This window comes from Lynx rufus, unplaced genomic scaffold (assembly GCF_022079265.1).
Source record: "Lynx rufus isolate CCGP_SWC_20201006 ecotype Redwood Valley unplaced genomic scaffold, mLynRuf1.p SCAF_15, whole genome shotgun sequence".
Lineage (NCBI taxonomy): Eukaryota > Metazoa > Chordata > Mammalia > Carnivora > Felidae > Lynx > Lynx rufus.
Genome location: NW_025814829.1, coordinates 22,555,337 through 22,582,773, shown reverse-complemented (window position 1 = coordinate 22,582,773; position 27,437 = coordinate 22,555,337). Strand labels below are relative to the sequence as shown.

Below are 27,437 nucleotides of genomic sequence, written 5' to 3'. Positions count from 1 at the left end.
CCTGGCTGATTTTTTCTAAAAGTCTTCTTGGAATGAGTTTGCTAGCACTGAGTTCTGGTAGTCAAGGCCACAGGGATAGAGGCACAGAGGAGAGCAGCAGGGCAGCTTTGATTAGGTTGGAGGTTGGAGAGGTAGGGTCAGAGGACCAAAACTTTATTTTGATATTTTCTGGATGAAAGTCTTTTTAGTAAGATTTGTAGTTTAGCTGTTTGCCATCCCATACTCGCGGGAGGACTCATATGGTAGTTGGAGTCCTGAGTGCCGCAGAGCACATTATGTATATCAGCACACTTCACATCCAGGACCTCCTGGGGCCCTCACAGAGTCCCTGCTTGATGAGCGACTGGGGCAGAAATGATTATTCTTTTTAGACACAAAACTGGAAACTCAGAGAAATTGAGTTTGCTTAAAGTAATAGAGATTGTTAATGACAGTGACAGTGCTGGAATTTCTGGGCTTCTGGTGTTTTGTTTTCCACCCCCACGTGACCTCTGTTATGAAAGTATAATCTTCGGAATCAGGCACACAGGGGCTCAGTGTCAGCTTTGCCATTTAATAGCTGGGTACTTTGGACTAGTTACGAAATTCTTCATTTCCTCATTTGTAGACATAAGGATAGCAACTGTATCACAGACTCATGAGGTACTAATGAGACCATGGGAGTGAGAGCCTCTGGTCCAGTGCCTTCCACAGTATGGATATTCAATACTGTTTTCTTTTTGTTCCATTAATACAAATCCTTTCGTCTCTGTGATACAAACATGTGCGCATACACATATGTATTTGTATCATTTAATCTACATCCTCCGTAAGAGATTGAAGAAACGAAAATTCTATTTCTTGAGGTACAGTCAGATCCCCTAAGCGGTTAATAGCAAAGCCAGAACTAGAATGAAACTGGCCTCATGACACCTGAGCCCAGGCCATCCTTTACTAGAGACCTCACCTGCTGCAGGAGTCCCACTGGTTTGATGAAGAATCCATCAAAGCACTTTTGTATCGAATAGATGTGGATTTTTGTAGCCTTCACAGTGAAGATGTGCTTACCCTCTAACCTAAGTCTCCCTAAACTGCCACCAGGGCCCGCACATAAACTACATCCTCGTCAACATCCCATTATGGTTTTTAGATGCGGCACATACCTGTCAGAGTGCCTGTTTACAATATAAAGACTTGGATATCCAGACTGGGGCTTGGGGCTGCTATTTTGCTTTTGTTTTGCAAAGATTGAAAACAAAGGCTGCTATTTTTCTTTGTTTTGCAATAGAATTGAAACCTCTATTCCCCCATCCCCCAAAGCACCTGTTTCCTGGATTTGTAACACCATTCCCTAAAATTGCTAATAAGGCACCCTGGTATCCCTTGGTAACTACCACTGGGGAGCTTTGGGCAAGGATTATTAAACATACACCCACCACTCATTGTGCTTCACAGCTCTGTGATGGCCAAATCTGTAAGCCCCCTGGGTTTAGTGGTTGAAAGTGGATGCGTGTAGTATGACCAGCAAGAATTTTGGTGGCTTTTATCACAGAAGGCACTAGAAGGAGGACCTTAAATCAACTTGTGGGTGTGACAGAAAGCCGAGTTGTGCCCCCTCTCCCCTGCATTCCTATTTTTGATGCGGTGTGGAGCAGTGTCTGTCTTTGACTCTTTTAGTTGACCCAATGCTCCTTTCTAAATTTCTTCCCTGTGCCCCTAGCAGCTCACTTTGGCATTCTCCCCAGTTTCTCCAGACTTGAAGTGAGTTCAAGGGCACGAACCAATGAAAACAGTTACTGATTCAGGAGAATGAAAGGATACGTGGTGCGGAACATGAAGCCTGCATACAAAGAAATAAGATACTGCTAAATATGCTAGTTCAAAAGATGGAGGGGCTGTGGTCTCCCTTAATATGAGCATCACCAACTCAATAAGTAGGAAGATTCGGGGGAAGTTCATCCCTGGGAGAAGGCATGGTGACACTTCACTGTATCAGCTGCCTCCAAAGGCCCCGCCCGCTGGGCTGGCCTGGTCTGGTCAGGGAGGGTAGAGGAGTTGATCGTGCCAAGCTCTAACACACCTTTCCCTCTGTCACCTACAGGTGTTAACAGAACTGAAATCCGACAACCAGAGGCTGAAAGATGAAAATGGTGCCCTCATCAGAGTCATCAGCAAACTGTCCAAATAGACTAGGCTCCAGATTTAGGAGGGATAGGACGGCATTTGCTGCCCCCATGCCTCTTTTCCAGCCATTGTCTTCCAACCAAAAGAAGTGAATGTTTTGGTGGAAGGACCACTTCTTTCTGCCCCTCTTCCAGTCACCTTCTCTGCACTGTACATTTCCTCTGCACTCTCAGTGCCCTGTTCCTCCTATACCCCCACCCCCTGAGTTTTATGACAGTTTTAATTGAAGCATGATTGTGATAATTGGAGCCATTCGAGCCATCTGGAGAAGGCCTTGGGGAGTACACCAGGCTCAGCTGTGGACCCCAACTTCCTGCTGCTCAGCTACTTGTCCACATTGGATTTGGTCCAAACATGTAAGGCCTCTACCCAAACCAGTACCCCACAGCCTTTCACGTCTTCCAGTGTCCTCTGATATAGGTGAGTCTTATGGTGGCCACTCCAGGATCCTGTCTGGGATGCCAAGAGAAACAGGATGTTGGCAAAATCATCCGACAGCTTCTGGAGCTGTGTTTCCATTAGATTCAAGGTGACAGTGACTCTGCATTGAAGGTCTCTGCTAGTCTTCACCTCAGGAACTGACTTTTCTCTAACTCCTTGCTGGTGTTACTGTTACTTTTTCTATCAACAACCCAGTAACATCCCTGACTAGTCTTAACTCCTACTCCTCCCTCATGCCTCGTCCCCTTCCCCAGGGCTCAGATGACCCTGGCTTCATTTATTCCTTTCCTTCCTATCCTTTTGTTTTTCTTTCTGTCTCCCCTCCACAACCTCACCACATGGTGTAAAAGCTAGAACGGAGCATCTGACCTCCCTTGCCTTTGGCCATTATGGAAGGTCATTTCTCCTGGGGCACTCTGGAGACCAGAAGAATTGCCTTGGTGGCAGCACCACCGGCCTTCTCACTGAAAAGCCAGACCATGGCATAAACGTCAGCCCACTGTTCTCATCTCCTACGTGTTTTCCCTACACAGTGAGTTTCTTTAGTAGAAAATCTGGGCTCTGAACACCCCATTCCGCCTCACCTCCTTTTGACCTTGTTTTCCTCTCTTCACTCTGGCACCTGCTCCTAATGAAAAAGGAAGTCCTCGCAAGGAGGCATGAGAGCTGAGGAGGGTAGATTGATGGGAGGTAGACTAGGGAGTGAAAGCAGGTTGGAAAGACATATATGGTGTAAAGTAGAGTAGCTGGGGACACTTGCAACCTCGTGACAAAGAAGGTATAAGATGGCAGCCCATCGTGCTGTGATAATGGTGGTGAATGCGACTGTTTCTGGGGGCTAGATTTAGGGGAGAGACCTTTGTTTCCTTAGAAGCCAGCAGGAACAATGACTTCTTAACAGAGGTTGAAAGTGATGAGATCCTTCCAACCCATTCATGAGAGTCATGGAATCTTTGGCAAAGCCCAGAGATCATATGATGGAGCTTTCGGTTGTTGTGTCACAGGGACCCCCCCCCCCCCGCACACACACACACACACACACACACACATACCACGGTCAGGTGTTCCCTGGTGGCTGTGCACTTAATCCTTGGAAGTTGGGCAACTCTGATAACCAGAAAGTTTTTCCTAACATGAGTTAAGGTCTGCCTGTGGATTCTCCACGTTGTACAGTACTGCCCTTTGATGTGACAACCCTTCAGATATGTGGAGGCGGGGATCTCCCCTTAACCTTACTTCCAGCTGATGTTTCCCCAGTCCTTTGGGGCACTCCCCACATGGCATACTTTTCCTGTCTGTCACATCTCGTCTGTCGTCTCTTGGAAAAAAACAGCCTTTTAAAATATGCCCAGACCTGGACAGATACTCCATTAGCACAAAATTAAACCATTGGTCCTTGGTGATGACCCAATATTAATACTCAACGTATTTGCTCTTTATTGGTATTCTCCCTTGGTTCGTTTATTTTGAGTGTGCAAGTCATTTAAATTCTCCTCATTTTAGAGCTGCCCGTGATATTCAGCGCTTTGAGTGATCCATTCTCTTAACATATACTACCTCTGTCCATTTTTTATTTCTTTCCAGAAAATGACAATATAGTTCTCCACGGCTCTTTGAAACATTACATGCTCTTTAAACCAGAGGCTATAATTCAAGATCCTAATTCCAAAATAGGAAATATGTCTCCCCTGGCAAAACCCCATTTTTAGAGTATACAGAAGTCTCTCTTCCATTTCCAACTATTTTCCAAGAGAAGCTGCTACTGATTAGGATTTTGTATGATCATGGGAGCGCTGTGCACTCAGTTCTCAGGGAATGCTAAATTAGAGTAAAATGTTTCCTCGCTTCCACTATAAACATCTCCTTCATTCTAGGGAGAGGGGAAATCAACACAAGGTGTTGAGTAATTGGTTCTCCTGGCACATCCTGGACGTTGGGCAAGGGATGGGGGTGGTTGCTGCCTGTTTCTCAGAAAAAGAATTATTAGGAAAACATTTTGACCCTCTTCCGTTAGATAGACAGGGTAAAGGGGGTTACAGAGAGTTCCCTCAGATCTGTTTGTGTCTTTCAAAAGCGTGGGACAGAATCTAAAAACTCTTAGGGTGGTGTTATGCCCCTGCTGCTTCACACAGCCCTTTCACATTAAAGATGCCTTTTCTTGCCAGAAAAGTTTTCCTTATGATGAAAAATTAACAAGCTTCTCAATCTCAGGAATATTGAATTCTATGGCCAAGAGCTCATGAAAGTGTAAACCACGCTAGGTAATTTCAGGCACTCTCTCTTATGCAATTAATTTTATTAGACAGATAGACTCTGAATTCTGGTCCCTTTCCAGAAAATAAAACACCCTTTCTTCACAGTTGGATTGACTGGAAGCCCCAGGAGTGATGGTTAGAGACCTAATGACCAGCTGTGCACCCTGGGTGCCAGCCACAGCAGGCCTCCCTTCTCTTGTGCTGTTGGTCCCTCTGGTGGCCACAGAACTTCTGTCCTCAACCTGCTGGTTTGGATGCCCGTGAGCACCCCAGATAGCTCAAAGCTGCATGAATACTGCCGGTCTGGCCAACAATTTGGGGCCCGGCTGTGTCACTTTAGTCTTTACATGAAATATCAGAATGAGGAAGAGAAGGTTCTCAGTACAGCTTTATATCCTCTGTTCTCATTAATTTGATATTTTTCAAAACCAAGCCACACCTTTGGGAGTAATGGTTTGGCCATTCCAGAGATTCTCTGGCTGAAGTTTCACTGCGTTGCCTATTTGTCTTTCAAGGGCTGCTTATTCTTTTCCAGATAGCTCTTGGGCATGATGGCCTCTGACCCCAGTCCCGGTCTCTAGTGCAACAGGGTTATGCAAATCTTGGGGTGTTGCCTTGAAAGAATCTAAAGAATAGACCTGCCCTGGGCTTATTCAGTGCACTGAATTCTCTTTTGGGCAGTCTCACTTGAAATTTCCTGGAACCTCCCTGCCGTGTCCTATCCAACAGCAGGATGTGTTCTCTTCTCTTCTGGGCCTTCCTGTCCCCCATTCCATGTTTGAGACCAAGATGCATGCATTGCTGTCTGAGGCCACTGGTGGAAGGAGGCTTCAGATCTCTGGTTTGGATCATTTCACATGCTTTCCCTGCCCAAAACAAAACGTGCTTATTGGGCAGTTCCAAGAAGGCTGAAACCCCACGTATCAGCCTATGAATCCCACAAAAATGTGTGTGAACTGTTTTACTATCAGGGGCTTTTAACTGAGCCAGAGATGAGAAAAGAAACTCTCAAGGCCATGCAATTGGTTCGGTCTCTGGATTTCTGGCCCCAGTGCAGCCTCTCCTCATCAGACAGACAGATACACTGCCTCCCCTCCGAGAATGGCCAGCGTTTCAACCCCGGCCGCTGGCACAGGAGAAGGTCCTGGCGACGCGGGTGCCCTCCGTGTGCGGTGGTGGGTGCAAGGTGAGCAGAAGCGGCATGGACATGAGAGAGCTATTTAATGTGTTGTCAGCTATTCGGCCTCCAGGCTGCTTTGCACCACAAAAGGGAAAGTGTGTAAAGGATTCGGCAACTGAGCCAATAGGCAGGGGGGACACCTAATTCCACCCCACCCAGTGAGCCACCATTTCCACTAGAGCTTAAGGACGTCACACTACATGGACCCCGGCTGGTGTCCTCCTCTTCCAGCCATTCTCAGGGGCCGTTGTTTGTGCTAACACTGCACCTAACTTTAGACACACAGTTGTCAATTATTGGTGGTCCCTGCCCAAATCTAGGCCCAACTGTAACTGCAGATCTTGGTCTTCATGCTGGTTTTTTTTTAATTTTTTTTTTTAACGTTTATTTATTTTTGAGACAGAGAGAGACAGAGCATGAATGGGGGAGGGTCAGAGAGAGAGGGTGACACAGAATCTGAAACAGGCTCCAGGCTCTGAGTTGTCAGCACAGAGCCCGACGCGGGGCTTGAACTCACGGACTGCAAGATCATGACCTGAGCCGAAGTCGGACACTTAACCGACTGAGCCACCCAGGCGCCCCTCCATGCTGGTTTTTAAGGCAGATTTCAACCCATCAAAGGATGTGATTCTTCTGACCCAATAAGCAAGACAGCTTTGAGGGCAGAATAAGGCAACATGAAGGGATAAGCCCCTAGGAGTCAGAACATCGGATTCGAGGGCCAACTCTTGGGACCTTGGGAAAGGCACCTTCCCTGTCTGCAAATGGCGGTTGGACTGATGATCCTTGAGATCCTTTCTAGGCTTCAGATTCCGTGATTTGTTTATACCTAGGAATTTCAGAATATTTCTTACACTCAGAATTTTTGCTCTTTCCAAGGGCAAAAATTCTTGGTTTCTTCTGGATTCAAACTGTTTTAACATCAGCAAGTCAAGGTTGGCTTCTCATCCTTGTTAGAAAGTGAATTTAATACTGAGGGTAATTGAATGGTGTTGGCAATTGCTTTCCCTCCTAATGGCTGGGTAAGAATATTAAAACCTGCAGAGGTGGAAATTGGAGCTCATGGGGAAATGGATAGAAAGCAATTTGTTGCAGGCAGCCTTTGGACAAATTGTTTTAATAGGAAATAGAGCTGCTCCTTCATAGATTTCCTCCACCTTCTCGAATGTGGTCTACATGGCCGTTCGCATCCAAAGAGCAGACATTGCCTTTCTGCTTAGCACCAGCTTGCTCATAGTCTTAAATTCTGCCCTGTAGCAGCAAGAGAATTTTCCTCAGTGGGAACCTCAGCCTTTAGTTCTGTTGAGCTCCTCTGGATTCTGGACTAGAAGTAGGACGTTCCAGTGCTGTTCACGATGGTCCTTCCTTTAAGCAGGTCTGCAGGAGCACTCTACCAGGGCAGTAAAAGCTTTAGACCCTAAGTCCACACAGTCGTATTGCATAGAACAGCACTCAGCCCTGACAAGCCTCCTGCAGGACCGGGTGTGAGCAGAGTGGAAGGACAGAGACCCTGAAAGGGGAGGTGGCCATGAGCTGCAGTGGGAAGGTGGGAAGAAGGCAGAACAAAGAGCAGTGTGGTGGCCGCCAGCCCCAGAGGAAGGGGTCACTGAGCCGCGGAGCCGCATGCAGGGGAATGAGTGCTGGCTCTCTGGTGCCCTCATCCTTTGGCCCCCAGCGGAGCGCAGATTTTAATCAGCTTCCCTAATGGGTATCGACATTGCTTGGGAGCAGTGGACCCTATCAGGGAACAGCTATTGATCGCTTGTGTTCTGATTAGATTGGAAAACAGATCAACTTCGCTGCTGCCCAGGAACTGTTATTGTCACAGCTACTCAGGAAGGAGGTGGTCTCTGGGGACGGAGAAAAACCAAATCGAGAATCTTGACTAGCCTGCCAACGACTACAGGGGAAGAGACGCATTCACTTGTCCTTTGAGATTTGTGGGTGAGCGTCAAATTGTACCTAGTGTGGCTTGCAACCCAGTGTCCCGGAAGCCCCTCCTCAGGAAGAACTGTAATAAGAGGCTGTGTTTACAGACAGGCACCACCGATGAGTGATGAATTGACGAATGATCTTACCTAAAGAGGTTTAACAATTTGGAGAGCACTCTGGCTTCTAGCCTGTGTGCATACACATGCACATTTGCTAGCACAGAGCTTTCAGAAGGAAGTCTGGCATATTCTTGATGAACCAGTTTTATCCAAGTGTATTGTCCTGTTCATTCTTATATTTTGCTTTCCCCCTGCCCTTCCAGTCCCCTAAAGGACTTCTCCCTGAGCCATTCTCCCATCTGCTTATCATTTTGGACTGTGATTCTTCCAGAGTGATACTTTCCGTTATTTCTCCAAATTTCCCCCTCATGCTTCCAATAAACTTCTTGGGTGTCCCCTTAAAGTAACATGAGGGTGCTCTTATGTCCTTCTCCCCCTCCCCCCGGGAAAACATACCATTCACCCTTCCTCTCTCAGCTTCCTCCATTCTTTGTTCTTTGCTTTTCTCACTTGGAGCTGATGGTACTTAGGGGAGGAGGTTTTCCACAAATCAGCCATGATTCCTGGAGGAGTTCCATACGCCAACAACTACTACCACCACCACCACCACCCTCTTCTAGTTTCAGAGGTGCCTGGCTGTGCTAATGGCCTCTCGGAAATGAGGTTTGAATGGCGGGCCTGTTCGACTTCTCCACAGACTGGCCAGAGAGACCATGGGTAGCCATGTCTAGTTTTTGTTCTGAGAGTTTTGACTATTTCCAGCTAGAGACAGAGTGTCTTCTCAGAAGAAAACTTCAGCCCATTGCTGCCTTGCAGGAGAAGATTCAGGAAAGGCACAGTGACTGCAGTGAGCCTGTCTGAGCCTCTGAAGTCCCACAAAACCAGAGTTGGGGGATGAGTGCAGATCCTGAACAGGGACATGTGATGTCAGCATTTACTAGACTCTCACCTTAACATATCTGACCTTGCCTTTTCTCCCTCCCACACCACTGAAGCCTGGGACAGATCCCAGTGTGTCCTCTGGTGAAGAAGGCCAAATAATGAGCCATTAGAGGAAGAAGGACGTAGGGGCTCAAGCACAGAACACCAGCAGGGGTAGGAGAGGGTTCTGGAAGGATGCACAAATCCACAATAACTCTGCTTCTAGTTAGTGTCCCTTGAGCCCTTGAACGATCGGGCCTGCCACCTAGCTGGCACCTAAGTAGGGCCATCATCTCCCTGAAGAGGGAGGGAACATGTTTTGCCCATGCACTCCCTGCTCTCGGAGAATGTACGGACTTACGCCATTCAGACTCAGTCTTTGTCTTTATGGCTTCCCTCCCTCCGTTCTTCCCTCTGCCTTGACCTTGATCAGATAGGGGCGAGAAGAGCTTATAAGAACCACTCTGGGGTCTTCATGCCTCTCCCATTTTCAGGGTTGAATTTTGTGTCTTCTCCACTCACTCCACTCTTCACTCCCGACCTCACTTCCACCGCAGTTCAAGCGCCAGAAGTAACGTTTCCAGCTGAGTTGTGTGGATTAATTTCAGTCCCTTGTAAATACACCTGGGGCGGGCTAGGGGCATTTAGGGAGGGGAGCCAGATTCGCTTTGTGAATTGAATGTATTTTTATGCAATTTTGAGTGGCCTTTCAACCCTGAGATGAATGATTTTGTTTTACTGGTTGTTATTATATAGTATTAAGTATTCTGTGTTTGAAAGTTTGGGAATAATAATATTCACATCTATATGATGCCTGTAAACACAACCATATTTATAAATGAGTAAATAAAACCGTGTTTTAACTTTGTGACTACGTCTCCACAGTTCAGGAAATGGGTTTATAGAATCTCCCATCTGGGGCAGCCCCTTCCAATACTTGGGGGCTTCCCCCTCCTGCCTCTGTCCCAGGAAGAGCCGCAAGTGAATCACTGTCCTTGAGAGCAGAGTCTCTGGAGTCGGGCCCAGGAAAAGCCTAGATTGGAGGTTCAAAAGAACCATTAGAAGAAATCAAGATTCCCAGTGTCGAGTGACTAGAAATATGGTTATTTCTTTGAAGAGAGCAAGGCTCACTGACAGGTGTGGAGGCAGGCTAGATGGACACTAATGCACTCTTGCGTATGGACAAAAGAGGGCTAGAGAGGCGGTAGCTTTCTTGGGCTCCTGGAGGTCTCCCGGCTCTCACCCTTAGCTCTCTGCCATATACATAATGGCCCTCCCTAGGTCACTGTTTGACTCAAAAGAGCCAAAACCACTCTGTAGCTTCAGACTACAAAGGTAGCTAACTTGGGGGTTATCGGAGGTTAAATCCAAGCTCCCAACAAAGGAACCATGCGCAGGGAGGAGGCTGCTCAGGCCCGCTGGCAGCCTTGGCAGGTGGGAGGCCAGGTCTGACCTCGCTCGGCCAACGTTCGGGTCTGGTTTCTCCATCCAGCAAGCCCTGCCTCTGGCTTTCTCGGCCCTGTGCATTCTGCCAAGCAGAAATCCCTGGTCACTGACTTGGCGCAAGCACAGGGAGTCGGGGAGGAAAGATTCTTTTCCCTTGCTGTCACCCAGCTGCTTGTAGCCCAAGCAGCAACAGAACAAACACACATGATGTCATGGTTGAAGAGTTCAGACCTGCCCTGGGGCCCGAAACAGAGGCAAAGCAGCGTGTGTGATGCGAGGGCCTTCTAAACAGCAAGTGTCCTCTCTCTTTCTGGATTCCTGCCCCCACCCCTCCCCCCACCCCACCCCTGCTGGACCTGAGGTAGGCAGAGCTGGAGTATCCCCTAGCGGCCAAGTGGTCCAGTCTTCAGAGGGGACGGGCCCACGGCGGAGAGCTCACGTTCTCAGGAGAGTCGCCTTGGACAAATCCCCAGTCCCTGGGCTGAGCAAGCTCCTGCCCCTCACCTTACTGGGCCACCCAGCCTACCCTGCTCAGGAACTAAAGCAGCAAGACCAGATCTGTGCCTGGACCTTACCGGCCAGCCCCAGCCTGGGCCCGGAGGCCCCACTCCCACCTGGCTGTCGTTACACAGAGCTGGGATCTCAGCCTGGGCTAAGCTCACAAAATGGCAGAGGCTCGCCTGTCTTCAAGACCAGGAGACAGGGCCACGGGCTGTGGAGGGAACTGAGGAAGGAGCTTAACCCTTTCCGGCTCTTGGGGGGGTGGTGAGCCTGTGTAAAACCTTGAGAGACTCGTTTTGGGGACTGAAACTTCATTCTGTTTTTAAAAACCGGAACTGAACTACTGAACTAGGCAGAGGCATATGAGTGAACACGGGCCTGCTGCGTCCTCATTCTTGATAACTGGACACTCTGCAAAACAGACTTTCCTGGGGCGCCTGGGTGGCTCAGTCGTTTAAGCGTCCGACTTCCGCTCAGGTCATGACCTCACGGTTTGTGAGTTCGAGCCCTGAGTCGGGCTCTGTGCTGACAGCTCAGAGCCTGGAGCCTGCTTCCGATTCTGTGTCTCCCTCTCTCTCTGCCCCTCCCCCGCTCACGCTCACATTCTCTCTTTCAAAAATAAACACATTAAAAAAAAACAAACATTCTCACTCTTCAAATTCCCCTTCCCCAGGCCCAGCTTCCTTGTGTAGCGCTCAGACTGTGGCTGTTCCCCAAGCCCAGCCCCCATGGAAAGAAATCAAGGGCCTGGTCCATCCCTCAACCTCCCACAATGCATTCCCCAGCACCACAGTCCTGCCCCCAGAAAGCTGTCGTGAGGGTATGTGTGCCCCACCACCCATCATGGGGTGCGTCCCCAAGAAGAGAATGGGTCTCAGGCCTCTTGTACTGCTTCCCTGAAGGAAGATGCTGGGCTAGAGGCCAGACCCTCACCCTCACCCACCCTCATGAGGCAGCTCCTGCCTGCCCCCTCCCCCCAGCCCAGCAAAAACTAGAGACAGCCCCCACCCCCAGGTTTCTTTCAGCTCATTTCTTTAATAAGGAGACGCAGCTCATTACAAAATAACAATTTGACAAGAGATCGGACAAGAACAGAGTCCACATAAGGGGGGGGTGTGGAGAGCATTGCCAAGCATGGGGCGGGGACGGCGGGCGGGGAGGGGGCAGGGCTGTACATGAGTCCTTCCTATGAAGACAAAGGCAGTGTTCCTGGTGGGGCCGATGCATTCCAGGGGCGACCTGGGGCAGACGAGGGTCTGCCCACCCTGGTTTTGAAGTTTTCAGATCCCTGGGATTTCAGAAAGCAGCAAATCCAGTCCTTAGATGGGGAGGAGTCAGGGCAGAACTTCTAGCCAGGCTTCTTTGAAGAGGGTCCTCCTCGAGTCCTGATGGCTGAGGAGGGCTGGATGGAGAGACCCCCTCTCCGGCCCCACGCACACTTCTCTGCCACCTCCCCAGGCCAGATCCCCTCAATTCTTGCCTGCATTGTGGGTGTGAACAGTGGGAGGGTCCCGGAGAGAGCCAGAAAGAGGTTAGACACTTCGTCCCTCCACCCCTCCAAGCTCCTGATCCCAGCCCACCCGGAGATGGTCCCCAGCGCAAAGATCCCTGGGGCTTCTGCGCGCTGGAGCATACACAGTCACCTCGCAGCCTTTGGCCTTGTCCTCCTGTTCCCGTCTCTCTTCTTCCTCGTGCTTACTAGTCGCCATGCCTGAGGCCTCCTGGCATTATTCCCACGAGTCGTCTGCCCTCATCGGCGCCCCGGGGGCCGGGAGCTGCACGTCCCTCTCAGCACCTCTTACCACTGGGTGCTCCTGGCTGGGGCTGCCCTGGGGAGCTGACAGGAGGGTCTGGGGGGGCCAGACCTGCCCACCACTCTCAAAGGAGCCCTGGCAACCCTCAGCTGCCCACTCTGGGGCGCTCTCTGTCAGCCTGAGGGAGGGGACACGGCGGGAAGGGCATAACCCATGGCGTTCTCCGGTGTCCCCCCAAGAGACCCTCCTCCCTCGCCACCCACACACCCCGACCCCGCGGTGTCACATACGCGGGGCTGGGTCTGTCAAAGCCAGATGGTAATGGGAACCCGAGCCGCTGACTAGCTGCTCCTGAAAATCCTGGTTGCCTCCTCGGCGCCCTTAGGAAAGGTACCCAAAACTATGGCGTCCCCACCACTGCCCTGTCCATGCGCAGGGGGGAAATGGAGTTGGACTGTCAAACCCAGGTGGAGGGAGCCCGCTCGGGCAGGGTCAGGGGGGACGTCTCCTGGGGCCCTGCCGGAACCCCCGGACGCCATCCGTCATGACGTGGGGCTGAGAGAGCAGGAGGGGTGACAACAGGTGAGCCCTTCACAAGTGTTCTGTGGGGAGCCAGTCAGAGGGACACGGGGGGCTCCTGGGAGGAACCGAGGGCGGTCTCCAGCAGGAGGCCCCCTTTATGGCTTTTCAGTTAATTCAAACAGTGGGAGGAAGGGGCACACCACACACACACACACGCAGGACACGGAAGCCACCGGGACACCAGACACCCGGCTGGACACGGTGCACGGTACACGGAGGGTCAGCTCTGCAAGCGGATGTGCGGCAGGCAGTGGGGACGGACGGGCCTTCAGGGCACTGGTGGTCGTCCCACGTCCCTGAAGGCAGGGCTGGTGCCAGAGCCGGAAGCCGACTCCCCCCCACCGCCGACGGCTCCCACTGGGGGATTCCCGATGGGGTGAGACCGGGTGGGGCTTGGGGACAAAGACTTTACGTGACATAAAATCGAAGGGGCAGCCTCAACGAGTGGTGTGAAATGGGTCTGAGGTCAGGGGTTAGGGGTTAGGGGTTAGGGGCACAGCCATGCGGCTATTTACAGAAAGAGACATGCATGTTGAGTAGACAAGACTCGGTTCATATGTTTATAGGTCACTATCGTCTTTTATAGATAACTAAATGCACACGGAAGGGGTCAGATGAGGCTCGAATGGCTTCAGAAGGGTCTTGTTTTGTTGTCGCTTCAAAAATAAAGTATATTCGTGTGTCTTCAAGTCACAGTGTCCCCTTCTCAATGTTGCAGCTCGAAAAGCAGTAAGATCCTTGGTGACCAGTCTCTGGCCCCCTGGGACTGAGTGGGGGGGGAGCAGAGGGGACAAATGGTCATAGAATAGGGGTGCCAGATAAAACACAGGACGGCCAGTTGCATTTGAACCCCGGGTAAACAACACATCACTTTTGGCATAGTATGTCCCAAATTCTGCCTAGGCCACACTTAGCCTTAAAATTATTTTCTGTTTACCCGAAATTCAAATTTAACTGGGTATCTTGTATTTTTGTTTGCCCAATCTGACAACCATGTCATGGGGCTCTGGGCCACCAAGGCCAGGCCTTGGGACCCTTCGCTGCCTGCCACCATGCAGGGCTCGGAGACAGGGCCCCCGACCAGCCTGAGGTGGGAAGGGGGAGGGTAGAAGGGACAGAGTGGAGGGTGGGAGGGCAGGTCTTGGCTCGATTTCTTCCTACCTTTACGGGGGCGGGGGGGACACCAAAAGACAGCCTCTCTCTGTATATGGTTGGGTGAGACCGAGAGTTAGCATACATTAAAGGATCGTGGAATCTCTCACTTGCGACCCCAGGGGAGTTTCTTAACCTCTCTGCTCACCCACCACCACCCCGCTGCATGGAGGCAGGTTTGTCAGGGAGCTGGTTTTACCCACAGGAGGGACTGAGGCAACCCCTCTCTCCTCTCTCGCTGAAGCCCTGGGCCAGCAAAATCATCCCAAACTGATTCTGCAGAAACACAACCATGTATGGTTGCCTGGGAAGAAAAAAAAAGATCATCACCTGAGACTGTGCTCTAATCCCTGCTGTCCCGTCCTCCACCTGAGGGACCCCTGCCAAGTCATTTCTCGTTCACACCAAGCATCTGCTCGCTCACTGTCTGGGGCTGCCCGAGGGTTCTCTACCCGGCTGTCCCCAGGCCTCAGCTTCCACTTTCAAAGACCAACAATCTGCCTGTGGCTCTGGCGGAGTTAGTTTCCCCTCTGGGATGATTATTCAAGGAGAAAGAAGCCCGAGTTTTCTGGCTTCACCCCATTTCCGGGTGGGATTGGGTTTGAGTCTTTGTGGTCTCAGTCCCTTTGGAAAAAAATCTCTTCTACGCTATTTCCTGCCTGGAATAGACGGGAAACTCATAACCACAGAGGCCTCCAGAACCCTTCTCTAGTCAAGCCCTAGCTCCTAATTAGGGCCTACAGCCCACCCTAACGTCTCCAGAAATAAACCTGCATGGCAATGAGGGTTCAGAATCATGCTCCAGAGTTCGAGTAACATCAGCCCTCAGGTGTAGAAAACTCACGACTCTAAGTTTACCTGCCTAGTTCACGGAGCTGGATAGATGCCTTGACTAGGATGGCTCATTTGGGCCAAGCACCCATCTCAGGACCAGCCAGAACCTAGGTGGGGTGCAGGGGTGGGGGAATGATTGCCCACACACAGGTCTCGCCCTGGCTCTACACCAATGCCAACAACACTCAGTCTCTCAGCAACCTGTCCCCACCTGCTCACTAGAGGTGGGCCCAGAGTAACAAAATCCAGCCCCTGTCTCTTGGCACATGGACACCCACACCACCTAGGGGTGCCCACCATTTCTTTTCCTCCCCATCAGGAGAGTGGCAAATCTCGGGCTCTGGAAGGGCTGAATCAGGTTCATGGGCTGAGAAGAATCTCAGGCGGTAGGAAGCCCATCGGGAAAGGGCAAAAGAATGAAGGTAAGGAAAACAAGATAGACAATCCTCTGAGCAAGGTTTGTGGGATATGGTGGGGAGAGAGACCCTGAGAAAGCACCAAAACCTCACAGCTCTGGAGACTGGAGAAGAGCCCAGTGACTCCTGATGCCCATAGCAGGACATCCTACTCTGCAGTCAGCTGGGTTCTGAAGGCACCCCATTTTCCTACAACTCTCCACCAGGACCACAACTCTGGTCCCGAGGACCAAAGCTCATAGTCCTTGTCACAGTCTTACCTTCTCATCATTAAGTACACACCCAAACTCACACAGGCTCCAGTAAAATATGACCTCCCATGTGCCAAGGGCCACTAGCAAGAAGGAGAAGGGTCTCTGAGAGATGGGCAAGGTTCAGCCCTGCTTCCCAGTCTGTTTCTGGCGGAGGTGTTCCCTCATTCCTTGCTCTAATCAAAACACATGGCACAGCAGAAACAAACAAACAAAAAAAACCCATTTCCTTTCTTTTAATAAAATAAAAAGATGCTCTGGACCCTCAAACCCTGAGTCTCTCTAACACTGTCCATCTGTCTCAGGTACCTATAGAAAACTGAGGTGGTCCAGATGGGACAGAACAGGAAGTGCTGCCATTTTTGCTGGGAAAGAGAGAGATCTCCAAGCTTTGGGGAAGCTATGAGTATTCCGTGGCGAAGAAATGGCAAGGGCCTGAGGGCTTCATGGATGGAACAGAGAGGCTGAAGGAAGGGAGGCAAGGGTGGGAGAAAGGGGTGAAAGGAAGTGGTGCTGGCCTTAGGTCATGTGGGACCTGACTCTCCTGCCCAGGCTGAAGGTTTGGAAGGAGGCTCAGTGCAAACTTGACTAACGTATATATGGCTTTTTATCAATGCTGGGGACAAAAGGTGAAGAGGGAAAGGGACACAACCGAGCGTGGGGTAGAAACCCCGGCAGGTGTCCTCCACCACCCATTTGGAATGGATGTCCTGCTTCTTGGCATTCATAGAGAGACGCCTCCCCAAGGAATAGTAGGATGGGGCCTCCCCACAGGTCTCCCTGGGCCACGTCAGCTACCCACAACTATCTGGCATGGAAGGCAGAGGAGTGGGAGCCGGGGGGGGCACGGATCTCAGCACCCCCACCTATCTCATCCGGGAAATCTCTGCCGTCTCTCCACCATCCTCCCCCTTCTTACCTGGACCTCAGGGGGACAAGAATTCAAACCTTCTTTTTAGAGTCTCTGGCTCTGTACAGAAAACAGTCTTCAGATAGTGTTGCTCCACTTAGATTAAAAGAGAAAACAGAAGCAAAAGCATGATGGGGGAAAAAATGCAAATGAACCGCAGAGCTTATATGCTGGAAAGGGAGAAAGCATCTGTGTTTCCCACTGGAAGGGGGTAAAGAAGATCCAGGAGTTTCATTTGGTCTTTCTAGGTAATGGGTCTTCTTTCTTCATAGTTTGACGTTTAACTGTCAACAACAGTGAGGTCCCAGGACTGATGGTCCCTGTTAGAGTCTAACCAATCTAGTGAATAGTTCATGTCCACGAATGTCCCAGAAACCACACTTGTGGGGAAACAAGGCCTGACGAGAGGAAGTCTATGACGGCATCAGGTTTTTGGTCCTAGTTCTGGACAAGTCCAGTCTCCACATCTTGCCTCCCAAATAGCCACCCACAAAGAGTATGGAAGCTTCTGGCACCCGACCAGGATCCTGAGCCCTCTCCACGAGCTGACGGAAGATCTCCCACTTAGACAGTGGACGTCTCTTCACTTCAGGGTCCCCGAAGAGCCTTCTCTTCCCACACAACTTCACTGTCCGTGGTTCATCCCAGGAATGCAGAGAGATGCTCCAACACACACACACGCGCGCGCGCACACACACACACACACACACACACACATCATAGGCCACTGTGTTGCCTTCCCTGTCAGGAAACAGGATGTGCTGCCATTTTGTTGGTCCAGAACACTCAAAACACAGGAAGTGCTGTGACTCTCTGCTGAAACAGGGCCTCACTCAGGGTGAGGTTCAAGTGAAGCTTTGAAAGAGTGAGAGGGAAACGTGACAGGGCATGCAGCAAGGACAGCTCCTGGGACGATGAAAAGAGCCAGGCTTCTCTTTCACCTGTTAGGGGACTCTCCTCACACAGCCATCAGAGGGAAGTTGGTCTCTCAAAAGAGATAAAGGAAGGAAAAACAAGGACACAACCACAAACAAATGAGAAAGAAAACCTCTAAGGTTGCATAACTGAGGTATTGATAGCTCTGGATCTTGTCAGTGTCTGTAACGGCGCGGGATCCCGGCCGCTGCTGCCTACTTGTTCTTGCCCAGAAGCGCGTCCACCTCTTCCTCGGGCTTGAGCGAGTGCCACTGGGCGATGGGCCTCCGGGGGTTGGCCAGCATGTCAGACCAGTGCCGCAGCTCTGTGCCCGTGGCGTTGCTGCCCACGAAGATCTTGCCAATGGCTTCGTTCTTGCCCAGCTTGTCATAGTCCAGCACAGTGACCACCACCTGGACTTTCTGCGGGGAAACAGAGGAGGGAGGGAGGGAGTTGGCAGGTGGAAACGCACGATCCCGTGACCAAACTTCTCCTCCTCTATCCTCTACTCCAAATGCCCCGCAAGGAGAGGCCTCCCAGGGCGGCTTGCTTCTATCTCTGAACTTACTTCCAAGACTGAACTTAAAGGGAGGCAAAGGCTGCATGTTCTGGAAACAGCCTTTCTCCCTACCAGTAGGCACTTACCCAGCATGTGCTGTGCTCCAGCCACTGTTGAGTGCCTGGAAGTGGAGGGCGGTGAAGACAAGGGAAGAGGAGTACTTCACCTTAACGAAAGCAGTAGACCCATACTCAGAAATTTACAACACAAAGTGAGGCAGGTTCTGCTAGAGAGGTAAGCACAAGGTACTATAGGAACTCAGGCGAGGCGACAGTCCTCCTCGGGTCAATCAAGAAAGGCTTCACCAAGGAGGTGACATAGAAACTGGGAGGTGAAGGCTGAGGACTTCTCTAGGCAGAGAGAGAAGAGAATCCCAAGAAGCAAGAGGAGCCTGGGCGGAGGCATAGAAATAGAAGTGTGCACTTGGTATCTTGGAAACAGAAGAAGTTCAGAGTCACTGAGGTTGAGTGTGAGAACAACCAGGCAGGAAATGGGGTCAGCAGGGTGGGCTGTGCAGGGTGGGGTCAGCTAAGGAGTGTGCCTTTTGTTCTTCAGGCAAGCAACAGGGAGCTCCCAAAGACTCCTGGGAGGAGTGGCATGGATATTTCAGGAAGAGACCCCTCACATCGAGGCGGGAGATTCACTGGAGGAGGACAGGGACTGACAGGTGGGTAGGCCGGCCGGGGGCCGAGGGGGGAGCTGTGGGGGCTGGGTAGTGAATGCCTGAACCAAGGTGGGGCGGTGGGAATGGAAGCAGGGGCCAGGCTGGAGAGGCACTGAGGGGAGAGAATCAAAAGGACTTGGTGTCAGTTGGACTGGCCGAGGTGACACTCGGGACCTTTCTTCATCCTGCCCCACAGCCCACTCAGGCTACTCAAGCTCCACCTTTAGGACCAAGCTTGTCCAGGAAGCCTCACCTGTTTCAATGGCCTGTCCCTGCTCCCCCTCGTGACGGTGACACCCTCGAGAGCAAGGACTATGTCTTCTGCACATGCTTCTCCAGCACCTAGCCAGTTCCTAGGGAGGCGCTTAGGGAATGCTCAGCAAAGCATGTTGGGTAAATGAGAAAGGAAAAAGGGTAGGGGGTCTAAGATGATGCCGAGGTTTGTCACTTGAAAAGAGAATGCAGACGAAGCAGGTTTGGGGTGTGGGCGGGGGAAGGGGAAGGGGTTTGGGGAAGATCATGATGTTGGCTTTTGGCGTGTTGAACTTGAAACTCCTGGCCAGTACACTTCATGTCTATCTTAAGTTTTCCACAAGGACTTCTCTTGGTCTAAAATTATCGTTGAGATTCCCTTGACACCTTCGCCTCCCAGTCCTGGGGGCTGGGGGGGGGGGTGGGGGGGAAGGGAGGGAGAGGAAGGGAGGAAGGAGCAGCTCACTCCAAAGAGGGAGGGACCAAGACTCCAAGAGGATCCAGCACTCTGCAATTCCAGACAGCTCGGTGGGTGTCTGGTCCTGCCACATTCAGATCTCACTCATGCCCCCTCATGGTGAAAAACAGACCTCACCTCCAACACTTACCGAGCTTGCTGGTAGGAGGAAGGAAGGAGACAGTAGAGAAGGGAAGGATGGAGGGGAAGAGGAGAGAGGAAGGGGGCAGAGGGGTACCTGGGAGCAGACCCAGGGGGAGCAGAAGTGGGAGAAGGCTGGCCAAGGCAGGAAGCGGCTGCACCAGGAGGAGCGGGAAGAGGACGAGGCTATACCCCTACCTCCCCGGCAGCTCCAACCTCACAGGCCCACTGAACGCCCGTGTACCTCGCAGTTCCCAAGGAATGATGGGTAGGATGGCTTGGAGTGGTTCTTGTTCATCTCAGAAAAGGGGGAAGCCCTTTCTGGCAGGGGCCCCGGGAAGGAGGACCCAGGACGGCACCATGAGAGTCAGAGCCCTTCCCACCAGGGCGAGCGAGGTGGCTCGAGGCGTCTGGGTGAGTTCCCTCATGCCCCCACTGCTGTGCCCCCAGGCCCGCAAACCCGAGCACCTGAATCTGCTCGAAGGGGATCTCAAAGCTGAAGGACTCGTTGAAGTAGGGGTTCAGGGTCTTCTTCTTCACCGTTGTCTTCTTCTTCTTGAGCCTCTTCCCATTCTGCATCAGGTGGATCTTCACGTAGGGGTCTGTGCAGGGAGAATCCCGGCCCCGGAAAGGCACCCTTAGTGCCCCACCCTCCCACCGAACGTACTTAGAGCACCCCCCAAGTGCTCTAACTACTACTAACGTACTTAGTGCCCCACCAAGGCCAGGCACCCAGCAAGCCCTAAGGCATGGGCCGCTGAGTCCAAAAGCAGCAGAGTAAGCGTCCAGTTCAGGGGCGGCAAAAAGGTTTCGCTTCAAGGACCACCTCGGGCTGATTGGTTGTGGCCTCGTGTAACGCCTGGAGCATTACACTGGGGACATTCCTGAGACTAAGTAAGGCCTTGTCTAGAAAGAGTGAGGGGGTCGCTTGGTGATATCTGTCCTACGCAGGGGACAGAGGAGTGCTGAAGGCACCACACACATCTGCCATCCCCGATTCAATCCAATCCTCCTGACCTCGCAGATGAGCAACCCAGGCTCACAGAAGTGAAGTGATGTGCCCCCAGTCACACAGCGGATCAGTGACAGAGCCGGCAGCCAGCCCCACCAGTTGAAGCCCAGGCACAGGCCTGATTCTCGGGAAAGTGCGTGCTCCGCTGTCCCACCAGAACCCTGTGCTGTGGGCTGGCCCCGCTCCGTGTGCTCCCCCACCCCCCAAGTCCCCTTCCAGGGTAGGGCCAGCAGAGCGCCTCCCGGAGAAGTGTTCCGGACTGTGGCACGTGACAGAGGCAAGCTTTCCTACACAAGTTTCTCTGGTCCTTCCCTCCATGGCTTATACTGCCCAGCAGCTCAGAGTGGGGGCAGGGGACCCGTGGAGAAAGGAGGGAAAGTCAGACATCTCCGGGCTCCACAGTCCTGTGCTCAGACCCACAGCTGCTCGGAGATACTCTCTGTATCCCAGGGCCGGAAAGTGCTCTTACAACGGGTATGTGAACAGAGAACTCAGGCCAGTGACCGGCTCGCTGGTGCCACCCAATGGCAGCCAGAAGTTCTGCATGTACCTGAAAGGCCACCTACGTCCATCTTCTTCAGGTTCTTGGCCTCCAGGATACAGACAGTGAGCTTCCCAGCCGTGGGCACGTAGCGCAGGGAGGTGCAGATGTCGCCCAACTTCTCTGGCTGTCCAGGGGGAAGAGCAGGACCCAGGGTCATCTTAGCCAGCCCACTGCCTCTAGCACGGCGGACCCCCATCTCGTCAAGACTAGCAAGGCGGTGGTGTATCCCCAGCCCTCTCAGTCCCCAGTCCCCACATCTGTGATGTTGGAGAAGGTCGCAGGGCCTCCTGCTGCAGTTCAACAAAGCCCCTGAGAGTGATGCTGCAGGAGCCATGCCCTTAGGAGTGAGGGGAGCAGAGTACAGGCTGTGGGCAGGAATGTGCGAGTGACTTCTGGATGGATCTGGACACACGCGGGGCATGGTCGGGCTCCCACCCCAGGCCAAGGGGAGATGGAAAGGAGGCTGGGCATGGTACCCAAGGGTTCATTTCCAAGGACACTGGGAAAGCGAGTATCTCGGAAGCCTTCCTCCCTGATTACTCCCAACCCTTTCGATAGCCCCCTGTCGACCATTCCACTCGCAGTGTGACCTGTGGTCTTCAAAGCACAGTATGTCCCTTCTCTTATGTGCTGTCAGTGCAACACCTTCATGGAGATAAGGCAAGGGTTCTTTGTGACCAGTGAGACTCCCACAAAGTCCCACAACAATTTAGCACTGGGGGCAGGATGAAACCTGCTGGACTCCTGGTTTCTAAGAGCTCTGCCCACATCATGCCAGAGTCAAGCTTCTCAGAGACCAGGTCGCTCAGGCCAATATCCCGGCTCGAGTGTGCCAGCCCTGCTTTCACACAGCATGAGCCCCAAGGTAAGGAAGGGTGACTTCAGCGTCCCTTCTCGCCCCCTCCGTTACCACCTGGTACTGAGCTGGCCACACAGCAGGGGCTTGGCCAAGACACATGACCGATGCTTGGAAGGAGCAGTGGCTAAAATGGAATATTTGGCACACAGTAGGTGCCCAATAAGTGTTGGGTAAGTGCTTGAAGCCGTAGCAGTTGTTGGGAGGACAAGCCCCCATGCTGAGAATCTTTTAAGATAAATGTGGGCTTTCCTTGTGGGTAAACTGAGGCACGAAGTCACAAACCGGTGGCCCTAAGTGACAGCAGAAACTTAGGAGTAAAAATTATAATGGTGTTCTCCTTTACTTGAACACCTACTGGATGCCAGGTGCATTACAGAGATAAGTAATTCTCATCTGCAAAAACACTACAGGAGACAATCCAGATCTAAAGAGATTAAGTGATGTGCCCAGGGTCACACAGGTGGGGTTGTGGAGCTAGGGTCCTAACCCAGTTCACCCAACTCTAAAGCCTACCATCTCGTGCCAATAGGTGGTGGCCCAGGTGGGCAGCCACACTTATCTTCCACACGGTCTCTGCTCTCACCTCTTCCTTCTCCCCGCCCTGCAGGTCTCTCCACTCCTCGATGGGCTGGCCAAGGTCCACAGTGTTCATAGGCACCTTAACCTCGCCAATGATGTCATGTTTGGAGAAGCGGTCAAAGTCGTAGATGGCCATCACCAGGGTTTTGCCTCCTAGCTCCTGGTATGGCACCTGAAGGGCACAAGCAAGATCAGACAGGGGTCAAAGCCAACTCATGCACCTCCAGAGGCTTCTGTGGGCAGATCCTTTGGTTAGAGCTCTGCTCCTACTACCCTGCAGGACTCCTGGTGAGTCTGTAGAGACAGAGAGAAGACCTCAGGCTCTGGGGGAGCAGACTGGATGGGGGGGGAGGGGAATGTCCCAGTCCTACAGGAGGCTGAGCAGTGACCTCACACATAAGCCCACAGTCCAGCCCGCCATTGTTCCAGCCTGAGCTCATTCCAGGACCTTAGCCACAGCTAAGAACCAAGGAAAGGTCTGTAGAACTCTCAGCAGAGTTGGGATCAGGGAGGGACGTGGCATTATCCTTCCAGCCCACATCACCTTGAAGGTGAAGGTTTCATTGAAGGCAGGGTTCAATGTCTTCCGATGGACTTTGGTCTCATATTTCTTCTTCTTGTCTGGAAGAAGGAAGACTTTGACGTAAGGGTCTGAGGTGCCTCCCATGTCCAGGGCAGGCAATTCAGCAGCCTGCAGAACGCCGACGGTAAGCTGTGGAGAGAGTGAGGGAGGGCCTTGAGTCTCAGGACTGCTCTAACACCAGCCCTGGCCCTAGACCCAGCACCCACCAACTCCCCCACCACCACCACCAGAGGTGGGCAGCTGGGGAGGTGGGAACAGGCTGGTGCTAGAGAGCAAGACTGGTCTCCATCTCCACCCCCAGGAATCTGGAATGACATCAGGAGAAGCAGTAGCTTAAAGGGCAACTGATTTGCCCAAGGTTGGTGGATGCCAATCTGGGCCAGGGAACCTTCTCTAGAGCAGGCTGGTGGCCAAGGCAGAGTCAATGTTCAGGGGTACCTGCCTGCGGTTTCCAGCCCACCCCACTCCATGGAAAGGAGGAATGCCTATGGGCCAAAGTGGGGGTGAGGGCTGTGGGAGTGTGGAGCTGTTTCTATCTCCCTCCCACCCAGCCCTCTGTCCCATCCCCCACTTTGCCGCCAAGCCCCACCCTCACACCTGGTTGGCCTGGAAATCATAGTCCAGGGAAAACTGCAGTTTTCCCAGATTCTCTGGCTCTTTCTCCTCCTCTCCTTCACCTTCTCCCTCAGTCAAGCCTGTCTCTGCATCGTCGTCATCCTGTGAAGGCTGGAGGAAAGGAGGGGCGAGTTAAGAGAGAATGGAGCCACGTGGCCTGGCACAGGGGCATCAGGAAGCCAGCCCACCTGTGCAGACCCTGACTCAGAGCTGGTGCAGGACAACAGGAAGGAATGTGGCACTGTGCAGGGGGCTTGATTCTGTACAGCCCCTCAAAGCCCCCAGACAGCCCCTCAGAACCCCAGACCGTGTCTGGAAGACCCAGTTCTGGTTTTGGTGTGCCTCTCTCCCTTCAAGACACAGTGCTATGAGACCAGGTGCTGCACCAATGCTCTAGACTTCTTGAGGTGGGGGAGGGGTGCTTCCCTTGTTAGCTCCTCCCCAAAAGTTCCCCCAGCTCAGGCCCCACCCATTCTAGGCAAGACTTACCAGAAGTGCATTCCAGGAATTCAGGAGCAGGGTGAGTCCCCAGAGGTAAGAAGAGAAGGAAGAAAGTGATGTAAGAAAACATCCTACATCTCAGACCAGCCCCTGAAGTCACAGCCACCTGGTGAGACCAGGTCAGGCTACACCCAGATCGTTCTTGGGGGTCCCCCTTCCCTGACTTTGCACTGCAGGCTTCAGGCACACACACACACACACACACACACACACACACACACACACAGCACTCAAAGGCCATTTTAATCTCTGGTTGACTTCTTGAGATCAGACCCTTCCTGCCATCCTCCATATTGATTCCTTGAGCAAGAGACTTCTCCTAGTCACTCTCAGAACAGATGTGGGCAAAAGAGAAGCACAGAGAAGCCTTTGTAAACTTAAAGATTAAGAAGGAAGCACTTGGGTTTATCAAAGGACTTTTCCAGGCCGATTAACACCCCCAAAACAGGGGTAAATAAACCAAATTATTACATGACAAGAGATGGATTCCCCTTGGCCCTGGTCTTGGTGCCTCAGGACCATTCTTTTACCCCATCTGATTCCCCACCCACCCCAACCAAGTAGGTGCCTCCAGTGAGATTTTGTCCTCTAGTCTCTGGCAGGAAAACACAGGGTCACTCCCATGGTGACTTCCTGGCAGGTTGGAGGGGCTCTCTTTCCAACATTTTGTCCCAATAGCCTCTTTGGCGGGGGAGTCAGTATATTATGCTCTTCCTCTGTCTTTTCAAGGATGCATCCATGATCACACATGAAAAAGCCCCCCCCTTTCCACTGTGGGATGGGTAGACAACATTTTACTAGGGATGTAGCCAATAGGGAGGGTCATGTGGCATTCTAAGGAGGGAAGCCGGTTTGGCTGTAGAACAGCCCAGAAGCCTTTGCTTCACCTTTCAGCACCTGGAATGCCTGGGCTGGGCCCCTCTCAGTTCCCCCCACCACTGTCTTCTCCTACCTGGCCCCCTTTCATGTCCTTCATATTCATGGCATTCTTCATGCCCTTGCCCTTCTCCTTCTTGTTCTTCTTCTTCTTACAGCAGCACTTCTTACAGATACAGAAGCAGCAGGTGAGGAGCAGGAGGCCAGCGACCACAGCAATGGCGATCAGTGCCCAGGGTGGTACTGCCCACAGAGAGGACCCCAGAAGTCAGCAGTGCTCTGCCTTATAGTCCCTGACCCCAAAGCATCAGCAAAAATGGGGGGAGAGATGAACCCCAATGTCCACACTCTACACTTTTTAACCACACACCCATGAGTGATTTACATGCAACTTGCCTATACTTTGCATGCCTTTTTGTTAATACTTGTTCTCTCCTGAGCCTACCGTCCTTATGGATACAGCCTACTAACTGAGAGATAGCAGTCAGGTGTATAACAAGGAAGAACGTCAGTTTGGCTCTATTGGGTTTTGACTCATTTGATCTACGGAAAACTGGCTTATATTGGAAAGAATGGGATGGTCCTTATCTGACCCAGGTGTAGGAAGAGCTCCTTTGACCCATTCCTTATGCCCAGGCTTGAGAGGGCTGACCTAAGCCAGAAGGCCAGCTCCTTAAGGACCTAGACAGCTTGGCTTTGCAGAGCTCAAATAATTGGGGATGGGCCCTGGCTGCTCTCCATGGTCCTGAAGAACCATCTCCCACTGATAGGGCTGCTCCCCTTAATGTCTGGTGACTGCTAAACAGCCACTGCCAAGAATTCAGAAAGCAGGGGTGGGGGGCGTATTTTCTGTCTTCCAAACTAAGGTAGTTTCAAAGTGTGACTGGGAAACTTCAACAATGGCTTCTGTTTCCTAATTTTTCATCTTCTTTCGGTTTCATATTTTGACAGTTTTCTAAGTTGTAAGAACTTTCTTCCCCCTTAGGAGACGGGGGCACAAAAGCCTCCTTGTTCCCCTTATTAGTGCCAGGCACCCCCCATTCCTGAAGGGGCTCCCCAAATAATCCATCCTGGAATCCAAACATTCAGCCAATCACATCTCAGGGGTGTTCCCCACCCTTCCTCAGCTCTGCCCTGCCCATAAGGCCTTGCACTGACCCTGGCCTTGCCCCACCCTCTCAGCCACCTGGGACACTCACAGGGGATCTTCTGGATTTCATTGAAGAATTTCTCCTTCAGCTTGGCAAACATGTCCTCCTTACTCTCCCCAGCGCCCCCACTCTCGGTAGAGTTGTCTAAGAGCCCAGTTGACATTGTGGCGGTGGTGGTGGCAGGAGCCACAATGGGCTCCTGGTTCCTCTTGAAGATGTTCCTCATGGCGGCAGAGGGGATCACTGCAGATGAGAGGGGATGATGGGAGCAGATGAACAACCCAGAGGTCCAAGTGCAGAAAGCTCTGCCCAAAGGACTGGGGAACACTCTTCAAAAGCTAAAGACTATTAAGAATCCCATTATAATTCAAAGATATTTCTCATAATATTAACATAATATAATAACATAATATTAACAACTGTGGTAAAACAACAATAACAGTTATCATTAAGTTAGTACTTATATGTGCCAGCCACTGTGCATGATCTCCTCTAATCCAAACAACAGCCTAATGTTTGATTATTATTCCCATTTAACAGATATGGAAATGGAGGTTCCCAAGGTCATTTAGACATTTAAGCCAGTCAGCCTGACTCCAAAGCCTGTAAACCTAATCACTTTCATATATCTCGTTTAAATCCAACTGCACAACTCTAGGAAGGAGGCAATATTCTACTATCAAAGACTCCTTCTCGAGCCTCTCTTTTCCTTAACTTCTTCCATGACCTCACTCTGCCTAGATTCTCTGCATGTCTCTATCACATTCCGGCTGTCATCATCCCTGCCTCCAATCTACATCAACATCTCTGGAAAACAGAGGAAAAGAGGTTGAAAGACAAGCTGCCCATAATTTTACCATCCAGAGATAACTCGGGTTAGCATTTTATAACAGATTTTCAGAGTGTGCTTTACATGTTGAGACCAGATTACC

General features: G+C 51.6%; 2 protein-coding genes across 3 annotated transcripts in view; one reads left to right on the top strand and one right to left on the bottom strand.

Moving 5' to 3' along the window:
• The window catches only part of PPP1R12B (protein phosphatase 1 regulatory subunit 12B), a 126,257-nt gene extending 116,435 nt beyond the window's left edge, over nucleotides 1-9,822 (top strand). The window contains exons 12-13 of one of the 2 annotated variants that reach the window (XM_047076677.1): nucleotides 2,081-6,045; nucleotides 7,817-9,822. In XM_047076677.1, the coding sequence (XP_046932633.1) occupies nucleotides 2,081-2,167 (87 nt within the window). In that variant the 3' untranslated portion in view covers nucleotides 2,168-6,045; nucleotides 7,817-9,822. Of the gene's footprint in view, nucleotides 1-2,080; nucleotides 6,046-7,816 lie in introns of those variants that run through there. The other variant, XM_047076678.1, reaches the window with a different exon arrangement.
• Nucleotides 9,823-17,927: 8,105 nt separating this feature from the next.
• SYT2 (synaptotagmin 2) lies at nucleotides 17,928-26,731 on the bottom strand. The gene is made up of 8 exons (XM_047077308.1): nucleotides 26,554-26,731; nucleotides 25,431-25,597; nucleotides 23,960-24,079; nucleotides 23,324-23,491; nucleotides 22,784-22,951; nucleotides 21,348-21,465; nucleotides 20,254-20,387; nucleotides 17,928-18,134 (listed from the first exon to the last, which is right to left on the bottom strand). The coding sequence occupies exons 1-8, from the start codon at nucleotides 26,729-26,731 to the stop codon at nucleotides 17,928-17,930; spliced, it is 1,260 nt and encodes a 419-aa protein (XP_046933264.1).
• Between the last annotated feature and the right edge of the window lie 706 nt (nucleotides 26,732-27,437).

Coding starts and splice junctions, on each gene's coding strand:
- SYT2 (XM_047077308.1), bottom strand. CDS start 26,731: ATGAGGAACATCTTCAAGAGGAACCAGGAGCCCATTGTGGCTCCTGCC. Junction 22,952..23,323: donor ATGAAACCTTCACCTTCAAG/GTGATGTGGGCT, acceptor TGTGCCCTTCAG/GTGCCATACCAGGAGCTAGG. Junction 21,466..22,783: donor AGGGCGGGGAGAAGGAAGAG/GTGAGAGCAGAG, acceptor CCCCCTGGACAG/CCAGAGAAGTTGGGCGACAT.